General features: G+C 47.3%; 1 protein-coding gene across 1 annotated transcript in view; it reads right to left on the bottom strand.

The window, feature by feature from the left end:
• Nucleotides 1-309: 309 nt before the first annotated feature.
• Nucleotides 310-14,429, bottom strand: part of qrsl1 (glutaminyl-tRNA amidotransferase subunit QRSL1) — a 14,421-nt gene continuing 301 nt past the window's right edge. The window contains exons 2-11 of the mRNA XM_063007502.1: nucleotides 13,141-13,300; nucleotides 11,476-11,574; nucleotides 11,299-11,395; nucleotides 10,291-10,455; nucleotides 9,381-9,556; nucleotides 7,951-8,063; nucleotides 6,945-7,137; nucleotides 6,743-6,860; nucleotides 6,460-6,665; nucleotides 310-864 (exon numbers count right to left, since the gene is read on the bottom strand). Of these exons, the coding sequence (XP_062863572.1) occupies nucleotides 674-864; nucleotides 6,460-6,665; nucleotides 6,743-6,860; nucleotides 6,945-7,137; nucleotides 7,951-8,063; nucleotides 9,381-9,556; nucleotides 10,291-10,455; nucleotides 11,299-11,395; nucleotides 11,476-11,574; nucleotides 13,141-13,300 (1,518 nt within the window). The 3' untranslated portion in view covers nucleotides 310-673. The remainder of the gene's footprint in view (nucleotides 865-6,459; nucleotides 6,666-6,742; nucleotides 6,861-6,944; nucleotides 7,138-7,950; nucleotides 8,064-9,380; nucleotides 9,557-10,290; nucleotides 10,456-11,298; nucleotides 11,396-11,475; nucleotides 11,575-13,140; nucleotides 13,301-14,429) is intronic.

The raw sequence follows: 14,429 nt of genomic DNA, 5'->3' as shown, positions 1-14,429 counted from the left end.
TACGGCTACTAACCAGGGTCCTTACATGGTGCCGAAGACCCCACCCACTTTTTAGTCCCGTCTTTTCCCACCCTGCCGCAGGAACCAGCCGACCGGCAGCAGAGCTGAGATTCTGACCCAGGGAGTTCAAAATCCCAGCATGCCGCGATAGTGGAATATCCCGCTGAGCCACCTGACTCCAGACACGCCTCAGATTCTTACCCCAGACGGATCAGCCGTTCCCTAACCTTTTTTGCACCACAGACCGGTTTCATATAGGACAACAAAACGCTCCCACCTAGTGGTGATAAAAGAGAATAACACCCGAAGTGTGTTGGAAATCTCTAATTATTTATTCTCTCTGTGTGGTCCGGTAATAAATGACCCACGGACCGGTACCGGTACTGGTTTAGAGGAACCTGACACAGTGATTTTTATATTAATTAAACTTTAATGTCTGTTCACTATGGACATAAAGAGTGTCATTCTAAATAAACGTGTTTGGAGAGGTAAGACCCATCCAGGATGTGAAACCTTTACACGACCGCTGGATATATTCATGAAAGCTCAGTTCTCCTCCATGTTCTCATTCTGCACTGGTGCATTCACACTCCCACACCCACACCAGTCACATGGTACGTTTCATTCCACAAACCCCGCCCCAGTCATCCTCCCGGCAGTTCTTCTCTGGTTTTCATGATCTCACTGCGTCCTTTCTGTCCAGGACGTCTGTGTGAAAGCGGATGTCTGGGAAATCCAGCTGCCGCTCCATCCAGTGAGCCACGGCCAGCAGTTTGTGGTCCTGAAGGTTCTGACCAATCAGCTGCAGGCCTATAGGGAGTCCTCTGCTGGAGAGGGCGGTGGGTACGGTGACAGCGGGCAGACCTAGGGTGAAATAATAATAATAAAGGAGTTTTAGATGCATGTGTTGAATCAGGTTTAAACTGAATCGCTTCCTCTTTCCTTTTGTAGCTTTAATGTCGTCCACTCTACAAGTGTGTCCACATACTTTTGGCCTTTTGGTGTATCCTGACACCTTATCTTAGTTAGATTTGGCATAGTGGCAATTCGTTAGACGTACACTGTATGTCAGAAAGTATGTAAACACCCCTCATATAAAATGAAATGTAGTTGTTTCAGACACATCCATTAACATTGTGGCAACAGTTTAGGGAAGTCCCCTTTCTCTTCTTTTCCAGTATCAGTATCTGACCTTACTGATTCTGTTGACTAAATGAATGGGCACAAATTGCCACAGACACCCTCCAAAGACTTGTAGACAGGCTCCCCAGAAGAGCAGACTACACAGACAGAACCCGGAGCTCAGGATCAATCCCAGGAACCTGAAGCTGTGACCGTTCTCTGTACAGAGTAAATCTCAAATCCCAGGTGGTGCTATTAACCTGGCTGGGTGTCCAAACGGGCACGAAGAAGCTCCAGTTGATCCCCACCCAACTCCACATTTTTGGGGTGAATTTCACTCCGACTGTGAGCCAGGCCTGCTCTTCTTATCCAACATCAGTGCCTGACCTCACTGATTCTATTGATTAAATGCATGGGCACAAATTCCCACAGACACACTCCAAAGTCTTGTAGAAAGGCCCTCCAGAAGAGAGAATGATATTAAAGCTACAAAGGATAAATGGACCGATTCACACAGGATGTCATACTTTTGCCCCCACCCCATCTCTAGAGTTCAAATCCCAGGCGGTGCTACTGACTCGGCCGGGTGTCCGAACAGGCACAGTCGGCTGTGTCTGAGGGAGGGAGGGAGGTCAATTAGGTTTCAATGCCACTTGACGACTGCGACCTCTGCTGCCTGGCCGAGGCGCCTGCACTAGTGGTGGGGTATTCAGTGGTAGGGAGTTCATAATGTGTTTCTCCGTACGCGGTACGGCTCTCTATAAGAGTGTTCAAAACACAACAAATACTGCGTTTCTAGCTCCATGTTGAAGTGTGTTGTTGTTGTTGTGGCTAATCAGTAGCTCAGGACTTCAATCGTACAACCCTGTACAAACCAGTACAAACCAGTAATCACCTCCCAACCAGTAACAGATCACCCACCCCCACCTTTTCTGTCTGACCTTCCTTCTCACCCTACGTTCAGACCGCCAGTGATGCGACCCCACAAAGCGACCGTCTGTCAATCATTTCCGGCGTCAGGAGGCAGAGCCAACGTGATTGGGCACAAATTCCCACACACACACTGCAAAGTCTTGTAAAGGAACCTGAAGTTGTGACCTTTCTCTGTACAGCGTAGGTGTAGCTTTATGCAAATTAGGAGCGAAGCGATGTGGCGATAACCAATGGGAATCAAGCGCTGAGCAGAGCGATACGTGATTTATCTCCCCCACGTGGAATGTTATGCTCCGTTTTCGGTTTCTAGATAATCGTTCCTACTAGAGATGGAAGAGACCGCAAAAGAACAAACAGTTTTTCTTTGTCATGTTGATGCACAGTCAGTGATGGACTACACAGGGATAGAATCTATAGACGAGCGATTTCCCTCCAGGATCTTTATGTGTAGCTGGAACACTAGTGTGTGGTCTAATCTGCTTTGTAGCTTTGTAGGTACGCCTGGGTACATTACGCCGCACTGCTGTGGTATCTGCGTTTGTTCGTTTTGTTTGGCGTCAGTTAAACCACAGCAACCAAACACCCACAAGTAATGATAACACTTTCGATGTGAACGCGAGGCGATGAGGCAAATAATATGAATAAACCCGTTCTCGGTCTGAACGTAGGCTCCCGGCAAACCCACTCGCTCTATCAGATCATCTTCTGCAGGTCTGCTCACAGTTCCTGCGTCCAACCGTCACCGCATTTTCCAAATCTGCCATTTTCCATGATCAGCCATAACATTAAAACCACCTCCTTGTTTCTACACTCACTGTCCATTTTATCAGCTCCACTTACCATATAGAAGCACTTTGTAGTTCTACAATTACTGACTGTAGTCCATCTGTTTCTCTACATGCTTTGTTACCCCCTTTCATGCTGTTCTTCAATGGTCAGGACCCCCACAGGACCCCCACAGAGCAGGTATTATTTAGGTGGTGGATGATTCTCAGCACTGCAGTGACACTGACATGGTGGTGGTGTGTTAGTGTGTGTTGTGCTGGTATGAGTGGATCAGACACAGCAGCGCTGCTGGAGTTTGTAAACCCCGTGTCCACTCACTGTCCACTCTATTAGACGCTCCTACCTAGTCGGTCCACCTTGTAGATGTAAAGTCAGAGACGATCGCTCATCTATTGCTGCTGTTTGAGTCGCTCATCTTCTAGACTTTCATCAGTGGTCACAGGACGCTGCCCACGGGGCGCTGTCGGTTGGATATTTTTGGTCGGTGGACTGTTCTCAGTCCAGCAGGGACAGTGAGGTGTTTAAAAACTCCAGCAGCGCTGCTGTGTCTGATCCACTCATACCAGCACAACACACACTAACACACCACCACCATGTCAGTGTCACTGCAGTGCTGAGAATCATCCACCACCTAAATAATACCTGCTCTGTGGGGGTCCTGTGGGGGTCCTGACCATTGAAGAACAGCAGAGAAACAGATGTACTACAGTCAGTAATTGTAGAACTACAAAGTGCTTGCATCTCAAGCGAGTCCATGTAGGGTCACGACCACAAATATGAGCTGGATGTGGTCTGAGTGAAGTGATGTGAGACCTCAAATTACGTATCTGCACCAAAATCTATTAACAAGCAGATACACAATGTGGACCAAAAGTATTGGGACGCCTGACTGTGAGCTTGTCAGACGTTTGTAGCTTTTATATCGTCCACTCTTTTGGGAGCTTTTCTACACATATGTCCACATACTTTTGGCTATATGGTGTAGCTGGATGCCTATATTTGGCATGACAGCAATTTAAATATATATATATATATATATATATATATATATAAATAATAAACTTCAGTCAACAGACGTAAACACATCCAAAGTTAGACGTGCACTGTATGGTCAAAAGTAGGTGGACACCCTTTATATAAAATTGAATGTAGTTGTATCAGACACATACATTAACATCTTGACAATAGTTTAGGGAAGTCCCCTTTCTCTTCTCTTTCAGCATGATTACGCCCCTGCGCATGAAGCGGATCTATAAAGACACAGTATAGAATCCTTGTGGGATGAATTACACTCAGACTGTGAGCCAGGCCTTCTCTTCTCTTTCAGCATCTGTAGCTTAGTGGTTAAGGTACTGGACTAGTAATCAGAAGGTCGCCGTTTTACACCCCACCACTGCCAGGTTGCCACTTTTGGGCCCTTGAGCGAGGCCCTTAATCCTCAATTGCTTAGACTTAGACACTTTGGATAAAAGTCTATGCTAAATGACTGAATGAATGGGCACAAATTCCCACAGACACACTCCAGAGTCAGGATGTCACAAGCTTGTGCTCAGGTGTCCCAATACTTTTGACCACTTTTGCACCCCACCCCGTTCCTGTCACTCACTAATGATTTAACTATAATAAAGCCATTCAGGACAATATCGGGGGTGAGCTGATTGTTTAGAGGGTTCTTTTCACCTGGGGTGGGGCTTTTTGGGAAGGGGGGGTAAATGATGGGGTCATTGATCAGATAAGAGGGTAACAATCGGCGCATTCACACTGCTCCTTCTCTTCATCACAGCTCACTGATCGTTAACATTGGGGTCAAGCAGGAGAAGCAGCTAAACTTAAAAGACCTTGTTGTTGTGATGTCGTTGCACCCTCCACCATGCTTCACAGCATGCTTCACATGGTGGCACAGCTGGTTTCCAACTCCTACTGCCGTAACTACTGGGACACCAGGTGTGTGCGTGTGTGTGTGTGTGTGAACACTTTCAAGCTTTTCATATAGAGCAGGATGGTAGCGCAAGAACATGGTAAGGCGTTTGGCATGTTCTTCCCGTGTACCTATAGGTTTCCGAGGTAAACCGGCTGCCCTAGATCTCCTCAAAAAGCTCAAGGTCAGGCGTCCAAATACTTTTGGCCACGCAGAGTATTTTAATCTGTATGATTCTGAACGTAGCCCAGCGAATTCTAGCTTCGTCAAGCAGCACACTGAGACGGAGACCGTCGGGCCCTTCAGCAAGGCCCTTAACCCGCAATCGCTTGCAATGTATGTGGTTTGGATCAAAGGCATCTGCTAGATGCCAAAAAATGTAAACGTCATTCTACACCGTATGAACAAAAGTATTGGGACGCCCCTTCTGATGACTGAATTCATGTGTTTCAGCCACAACAGTCCCTAACAGGTGTAATAAATTAATCATATAATGGAATTCTATGCTTCTAACGTTGCAGTAATAGTTTAGGGAAGGCCCCTTTCCTGACACCAGCCACACTCAACAGCTCTGTGATGAACCAGAACATCAAAAGCTCTTTTGCACAAATTCCCATACACAGACACACCTCAAAGTCTTGTGAGACACACACAAAGGGTCACTCTGTTTTAATACTGTTTGTTTTGAAAATAGGACGTCCAGCAAGCTCACGCTCGGGTGTCCGAATACTTCTGGCCGTACAGCGGATGTAGGAAGACGGTCAGTGCTCTTTCACCCTCGCTGGCTGAGAAGGGGCACAGGGTGGCACACGCCTCTAGACGTGAAGCTACCGGGGGCACAGAGATTTGTACAGAGAGTCTCAGCACGTAGGTAGGAACACACTACGCTCTTTGTATTCTTCCACCACTTGTGCCAGTCCGAGTAGCTGCCACGGCCTGTTGTGACCGTCGGGTGCCTGGCCAGGCCGGCAGCACCTCTGAGCCGTCTTACCAGTTGGCAGTTCAAGCCCTACTGTGAACAAATTGCCACTGTTGGGCCCCTGACCAAGGCCCCTAATTCTCTATTGTTTAAAGTGTATTTAATGATAAGTGTACAGTACAGGCCAAAAGTTTGGACACACCAGTCAAAAGTTTGGACACACCTTCTCTTCAATGTTTTTTCTTGATTATTTTTATTTTCTACATTGTAGATTAATACTGAAGACATCCAAACTATGAAGAATTATGTAGTGAACCAAAAAGTGTTAAACAAACAAGAATATGTTTTATATTTTACCAACTCTACCTCTGCACAACCCAACTGATGGTCTCAAACACATTAAAAAAGCAACAAATTCCAAAAATTCACTCTAGACAAGGCACAAACATTCATTGAAAACCATTCCAGGTGGAAACCTAATAAAGCTGGTTGAGAAAATTTCAAAGAGTGTGCAAATCTGTCATTAAAGCAAAAGATGGCTACTTTGAAGAATCTAAAATATAAAACATATTCTGGTTTGTTTAACACTTTTTTGTTTACTACATAATTCCATATGTGTTCCTTCATAGTTTGGACGTCTTTAGTATTAATCTACAATGTAGAAAATTTTAAAAAATTAAGAAAAAACACAGGAATGAGAAGGTGTGTCCAAACTTTTGGCCTGTACTGTATATAGTGTGTGTACACGTATTATGGGATGCTCAGACGGCGCACATCTGACCTGCCATGTTGACGGGCTGGGTGAAGACGTCCTCCTGGGCACTGCGGGTACGATTATCCTCCCGGATGAAGTCCGAATACGGCGCCGCGTCGCTCAGGGTCGTGGGCGTGAGCAGCACGTGCACCCCCGAACCGAACACGCGCCGGAAATCCTCCGAGATCAGACGCCTGAGCCGCTGCGCCCTCACGAAGTACCGCTCGTAGTTCCTGCACACGGGAACAGAAGGTGTAAAGGACACGAATCACCGGGAACGCCCGACAGAACGTCTGCGAGAGGGGTTTACCGTTTCAGCAGGAAGTAGTTCCCCGACAGGACCCTCCGGCGGACCACGTGGTTGAAGCCCTGGTGCCGCGTGCTGGCGTAGAGCGCCTCGGTCGAGCCGTCCACGTCGCCGCGGTGACCTGGAGCAGACGGACAGGAGACCGGTTAGACAGACGCTTGTTCTCCTGATCAGAATTTCTGGATTTGGTGTCTTTTAACCGGACCGTATTGGAGGCCGTCGAATCGCGCCATGTTGGACGCCACCTCGCAGCAGCAGAGCACGTGGTAGCAGACGATGGAGTGCTGGGTGTGAGGGAGCGAGACCTCCTGTACCCGGGCACCGGCGCGCTCGAACGCGTCCGCCAGGCGGGTCCACTGGGCCAGCGTCTCTGCGGACAAACCCGGGGCGTGGTACTCCTGCGGCGCCACAAGAGATGCCCGTTATTCATGTGGAAATTAAGTACATGTACGCTACACGGCCAAAAGTATTCGGACACCTGGCCATGAGTGTGCCATTTGTACACTATGTGGCCTAAAGTATCTGCCCCCCCCCCAATCGTTTCAGCCACATTTATCAACATTGTGCCAACAGTTTAGGGAAGTCCCCTTTCTCTTTTAGCATGATTACACCCCCAAGCACAAAGCAGCTCTGCGTAGGAAGGTCTCAACCCAACTCGACACTTTTGGGATGAATCACTCTCAGACTGTGAGTCAGGCCTCCTCTTCTCTTCTCTTCTCTTCTCTTATCTTTCAGCAGCTGTAGTCCTGTGGTTAAGCTACCGAACTAGTAATCAGAATGTTGCCAGTTTAAGTTCAAACACTGCCAGGTTGCCATAAATTCACACGGGATGGAACGAGCTCATGCTCAGGTGTCCCAATACTTTTGGCCACTTTTGCCCCACCCTCCCTTCCAGAAGCTGCTCTTCTGAAAGGCGTCTCACAAGGCTTTGATGTGTGTCTGTGGGAATTTGTGCCCATTCAGTAGTACAAAAGATGACAGCATTTGTATGGCTGGGCGCTGACCGATCAGTTGATGTTTATAGAGCTCGCTCATGCTGGAACTGTGAAGGACCTTCCCTAAACTGTTGCTGCAAACCTGGAAGCATATCACTTCCTTTATATAACTGATTTATCACACCTGTGAGCAACTGTCGTGGCTGAAACACATGAATCCAAACATTAGAAGGGGCGTCCCAATACTTTTGACCATGCCACGATGAACAACGTCACCTTCGGGATGCCGACGCAGATCCCTCTGATGTCGAAATCCTCGGGAAGGCCGACGGATGAACCCGGAGCCTCGATCGTAGTCGAGTCCTTCACATCCCGACCCTGAAGGATACCTGCACACATCACAACATGACAACATCACAAACGGGAAAAAGGAGGAGCGCTGTTGGTCACAAATACGAGTCGAGGATGAGTAACGTACACCATCATAACAGTGACGACGCGACAACATACAACCTCCGTTCTGCAATGTAATAAACCACTAATGCAAAGAAACCATTTACATGTACAATCTAAGCAGTTGAGGGTTAAGGGCCTTGCTCAAGGGCCCAACAGTGCCAACCTGGCAGAGGTGGGGCTTCAACTAGTGACCTTTCTATTACTAGTCCAGCACCTTAACCACTAGGGTACAGCTGTGAAATAGCAATAAGTGAATGTAGTTCCACCACAAGTGGCTCAGACAGTGTTAGCCTAGTGGGTAGAGCTTTGAGCTATCAACTGAAAGGTTGAGAGTTCGAATCCCAGCTCTGCCATGCAGCCACTGTTGGGCCCTTGAGCAAGGCCCTTAACCCTGTCTGCTCCAGAGATGCCGCACGATTGCTGGGATACACGAAGATAGAATTAAATACGATGAGGTGACACAGTTGGTAGCACTGTCGCCTCACAGCAAGAGGGCCCTGGGGTTTGATTTTCTGGGGTTCTGTGTGGAGTTTTGCATGTTCTCCCCGTATCCGCGTGGGTTTCCTCCGGGTGCTCCGGTTTCCTCCCACAGTCCAAAGACGTCCAGTCAGGCCAGCTGGAGCTACTTGTAATCGTCCTGAGTGTAATTGTGTGTGTGTGTGCGCGCCCTGTGATGGACTGGAGACCTGTCCGGGGTGTCTCCTGCCTTACGCCCAATGAATCGGACCCACCGCGACCCTGACCAGGATAAAGCACAATTGTCGTTATTATATTTATTATATATATATATTTTTAACATTTAAGCGTGTGCTGAAAGTAACTGTGGTTTAACCGTCCAGCCAGCAGAAGGAGGAACCCGTTCGACCAGCACACCCTTCAGACACAGCCAATCATCGACGGCACAGCCGGTATTCGAACTCATAAGTTAGAGACCTCAGTGATGTTTTATTTCTGCATTTCCTCCCTTTTTCTCCCAGTTTAGTCATAGCCAGTTCCTCTTCCTCTGCTGGAGACCCCGATGGTGTATTCTCCTGACACGCCCTCTCTCCGACCCCTCCTTATTCGCCCGTACTTCGGTGCATAGGCGTCTTAGCCAGGGTCCTTACACAGGTCGAAGACCCCGCCCACTTTTTAGTCCAGTCTTTTCCCACCCAGCAGACCGTAGTGGCCAATCGTGCCCGCTAGGGGGCGCCAAGCCGACCGGTAACAGAGATGAGCGTCATTTATTTAAAATGGACTTTGGTTCGTACCCAGCACTGTGGCGGCGTCGTGGACCTTCCGGGTCATGATACCAGGCACGTCCATGGAGTTGACGAGGGGGATGAGGCCGTGACGGGAGAGCAAACCGTAACTGGGTTTCAGCGCCACCACACCGCACAGAGAGCCGGGGTTACGCGTAGATCCGCCCGTATCCGAGCCCAGCGCCCTGACACACACACACACACACACACACACACACGAATAAACATAAAAAGCTTTTAGTTTGACTCACTGTTTACTGGAAAACACTAACATGTTCAGATTGTGAACGCAGCTCTGATGTTTCTGAAACGCTTTTGTGTTTTATGTTAGTTTTACTGGTCGTGTATTTCCAGCTCCACTTACCATATAGAAGCACTTTGTAGTTCTACAATTACTGACTGTAGTACATCTGTTTCTCTGCATTCTTTGTTAGCCCCCTTTCATGCTGTTCCTCAATGGTCAGGACCCCCACAGGACCACCACGCTGCTGGAGTTTTTAAACACCTCACTGTCACTGCTGGACTGAGAATAGTCCACCAACCAAAAACATCGCGCCCCATGGGCAGCGTCCTGTGACCACTGATGAAGGTCTAGAAGATGAGCGACTCAAACAGCAGCAATAGATGAGCGATCGTCTCTGACTTTACATCTACAAGGTGGACCGACTAGGTAGGAGCGTCTAATAGAGTGGACAGTGAGTGGACACGGTGTTTAAAAACAATGGGCGCAAATTAAGGGGTTTGATATCCGTTGTTGGAAGGTTGAGAAAGTTGTTTCACTTCTGCATTTTATAAGGTTCAGTGCTTATTATAATTTTTTATTGAAGTAGTTCTAGACCCCGAACGTGTCCCGTCTGATCAGAGAGCAGAACCCTTTTTTTTGAATAACAGAGAGATTGTGTTTCAGAGCGTCACTCACAGGAAGCTGCTCAGAGACGCCACAGATGCAGCACTTCCTCCTGAACTCCCGCCTGCAATCACCCAATCAGAATCCGGATCCGATGTACCCCTGAAGTCGCGGTACGGGGCGGCGTAGCTCCACGGGTTCCGCACCGGACCGAACGCGCCGTCCGTACTGCCGGCTCTGACAGAGAGAAACAGTCGGTATTTAGCGGATGCATTTATCCAAAGTGATTTACAATCGGGACTGTAAATAATCTAAGCAGTAGAGGGTCGAGGGCCTCGCTCTGGCAGATGTGGGACTTGAACCTGCAACCTTGTGCTGACTAGTCCAGTACCTTAACCAATGGGCCACCACTGTTTTAATTCTGGATATTTGAATAATAAGCAGGTTCATTTATTTATGGTTTGTTTTATCATGGCTTTATCCTGGTCAGGGCTGTGGTGGGTCAGATTCATTAGTCCAAGAGCAGGAAACATCCCGGACAGGTCACCAGTCCATCACAAGGCACACACACACACGAGGTAATTTTTAGTAGCTTTAATTGTCCTGACTGCATGTTTTTGGACTAGGTGGAAACCAGAGCACAGACCCAGCTGGGGAATCGAACCCAGACCCTTTTGCCTTGAGGTGACAGCACCACCCACTTCCCCATGTTCTTCTAAACATGTTTAGTTTATATTTATAGGTCCAAAGATAAAAGGTATCAGATGTCTAAACATGAAACATGGCTTGTTTACACTGCTGTAATACGCCCTCTGCTGGCTGATCGATGGCACTGTACTGAGACGGGGGATAATGGAGATCAGTGCGTGACACTCTGTGCACGATACGGATCTCTGGGGGGTGCTGCACACGTGTCGGAGGGGGCGTGTGATAGTTATGACCCTCCTCGGTCAGTAGTGGAGGTCTGCAGGAATAGAGGTGAAATACATTGGGAGGAATTGGATACGACTAGATTGGGCGGAAAATTGGAAACAAATTAAACCCCACAAATACAATATAGTTTATATTTTTAAGTGTTACCCCATGGCGAACTCGTCCAGATTGGTCTTCCCCACCAGCACGGCGCCCTGATCCAGTAACTTCTGCACCACGGTGGCGTTAAACGGAGGGTAATAACCTACAGCAGGAACACAGAGACGTGATTTTACACCAGTAAAATCGATTTACCTGCTTTATTTACTTTTACTCCTTATTTACCTCGTAGCATCCGCGAGGCGCACGTCGTCTCTACGTTAGCTGTGCAGAAGTTATCCTTAACGGAGAAGGGTATTCCGTCCAGCGGCCCGCGGGCTTCACCTGATCAGAGATCAAAATTCACCGTGTTTATTATTTATTTATTTATTAGGATTTTAACGTCATGTTTTACACACTTTGGTTCCATTCATGACAGAATCGGTAGTTTAATATCAAACTTAATTAAACCAATTAACCAAACCTAATCAAAGTTTAATATCAAACATCACTTACACTTGGACTGTGGGAGGAGAACATGCAAACTCCACACAGAAAGGACCCCGACCGCTCCACCTGGGGATCGAACCCAGGACCTTCTTGCTGTGAGGCGACAGTGCTACCCACTGGGCCGACAAATCACCCGGTAAATACTGCACCAGAGTACCACTCTGTAGTTTTATGACTATGATTAACAGCTGGTGACGTCTCTGTGCCCATATATACCCTCTGTAACTGTTTTGCTGCCAGTGGAACTGAGTGTTCCAATAGGAGAATGAACCAAAACACACATCAAAGGCTAAATCCGGCAATAATCAAACCTTCATAAACTCCCGACCTCAGTTTTATCAGACATACAGTATCTGCAGTTCACCAGAAAACAAAGCAAGTGCCAGAAAATCAACAAATTCCACCAATCAGAGAGGTGATCAAGATCTAAAGAGCTAAGGGACAAATACCGATCAGCCATAACATTAAAACCACCTCCTTGTTTCTACACTCACTGTCCATGTTATCAGCTCCACTTACCATATAGAAGCACTTTGTAGTTCTACAATTACTGACTGTAGTCCATCTGTTTCTCTGCATGCTTTGTTAGCTCCCTTTCATGCTGTTCTTCAATGGTCAGGACCCCCACAGGACCACCACAGAGCAGGTATTATTTAGGTGGTGGATGATTCTCAGCACTGCAGTGACACTGACATGGTGGTGGTGTGTTAGTGTGTGTTGTGCTGGTATGAGTGGATCAGACACAGCAGCGCTGCTGGAGGTTTTAAACACCTCACTGTCCCTGCTGGACTGAGAATGGTCCACCGACCAAAAACATCCAGCCGACAGCGCCCCGTGGGCAGCGTCCTGTGACCACTGATGAAGGTCTAGAAGATGACCGACTCAAACAGCAGCAATAGATGAGCGATCGTCTCTGACTTTACATCTACAAGGTGGACCGACTAGGTAGGAGCGTCTAATAGAGTGGACAGTGAGTGGACACGGTGTTTAAAAACTCCAGCAGCGCTGCTGTGTCTGTGTAACACACCACCACCATGTCAGTGTCACTGCAGTGCTGAGAATCATCCACCACCTAAATAATACCTGCTCTGTGGTGGTCCTGACCATTCAAGAACAGAGAAACAGAAGGACTACAGTCAGTAATTGTAGAACTATAAAGTGCTTCTATATGGTAAGTGGAGCTGATAAAATGGACAGTGAGTGTAGAAACAAGGAGGTGGTCATAATGTTATGGCTGATCGGTGTATAATAAAACATAACGTCTGCTGTATGTATATTTTTGAACGAGGCAAAATGAGCCAAAAATTCTGGACACCACAACTAATAACTTAAATCAATAATAAAAATGTACAGACAGTTGGAAAAAACATAATTAAATGACAAACACACACACACACACACCTCTGAGGATCCGGCTGTCGGCCTCCTGCGCCTGTTTCATGGCGAGCTCCTCTGTAACGCTGATGTAGGCGTTGAGGTGCCGCGTCTCCCTGATGCGTTCCAAACATTTTCGGCACAGCTCCTGAGCGGAGAGCTTCCCTTCCCTCAGAGCTGCAGAGACCTGAAGAGAAACAAACCCTCCGTTAATACGTGGAAACGGCAATACCAAAACAATTATTTATTTAAAATCAGTGAGTATGTCCTTGCCTTAGAAGTGAGTCAGTGTGGGTGTGTGCATTACTATGGGTAGTCTGGTTTCATAACACCTCTCTAAACACATGCAGAAGGTGGATTGGCTGCTCTAAATTCGCCCCATGTGCAAGTGAGTACATGAGAAAAGGTGTTTTGCTCTGCAATAGATTGCCACCCTGTCCAGGCACCACCCAACACACCCCCACACACACATATCTAGGGAGAGGTTTAGGAAGACCCGAGTACCCCAAATGGACCCTGTGCAGACACAAAGAGACCATGCAAAACTCCTAATAGACGCTGACCAGACGTGTTTATAAGCAACGTTAATGGTATCATAAACAATGACTTATTACACACGGCAATTTAAAGGGTTCACAAACTTCTTGAAACTGTCTAAAAGAGGCAGCGTGGTGGCACAGGAGATAAAGTTGGTGACACAAAACATCATAGGTGTTAAGGATCTGTTTTTCCCCCATGCCTCTTTAGAAGTGAGTCAGTGTGGGTGTGTGCATTACTATGGTTAGTCTGGTTTCATAACATCTCTCTAAACACATGCAGAAGGTGGATTGGCTGCTCTAAATCGTTCCATGTGCAAGTGAGTACGTAAGTAAAGACGTGCTGCTCTGCAGTAGATTGGCACCAATCAACACTGGGTGCCAAACTACAGCAGCACGACACACACTAACACAAACACTCACATACTGTATATAGGGGAAGGTTTAAGAAGACCTAAGTACCCAAAATGGAACCCGTGCAGACCCGAGGAGAACATGCAAAACTCCTAACAGACGCTGACCAGACGTGTTTATAAGCAACGTCAATCGTATCATAAACACTGTCTTATTGCACATGTCAACTTAAAGGGTTCACAAACTTCTTGAAACTGTCTAAGATAAATAAATAAACCAAAAGTTTTTGTCTCCTCAGGGACTCAAACGATCCCAAAAAGTTTTGACACCCCTGACCTGAGAGGTGCACTAAAGGACGTCATGTGGGATTCGAACCAAAACTAGGCATCGAAATCTGAACCCAGTTACTCTAAAGTGTCGAATACA

The sequence above is a fragment of the Trichomycterus rosablanca genome, chromosome 13 (assembly GCF_030014385.1).
Source record: "Trichomycterus rosablanca isolate fTriRos1 chromosome 13, fTriRos1.hap1, whole genome shotgun sequence".
NCBI classification, from domain to species: domain Eukaryota; kingdom Metazoa; phylum Chordata; class Actinopteri; order Siluriformes; family Trichomycteridae; genus Trichomycterus; species Trichomycterus rosablanca.
The sequence above is the reverse complement of the archived record's forward strand: the minus strand, read 5'-3'. Positions and strand labels throughout refer to the sequence as shown.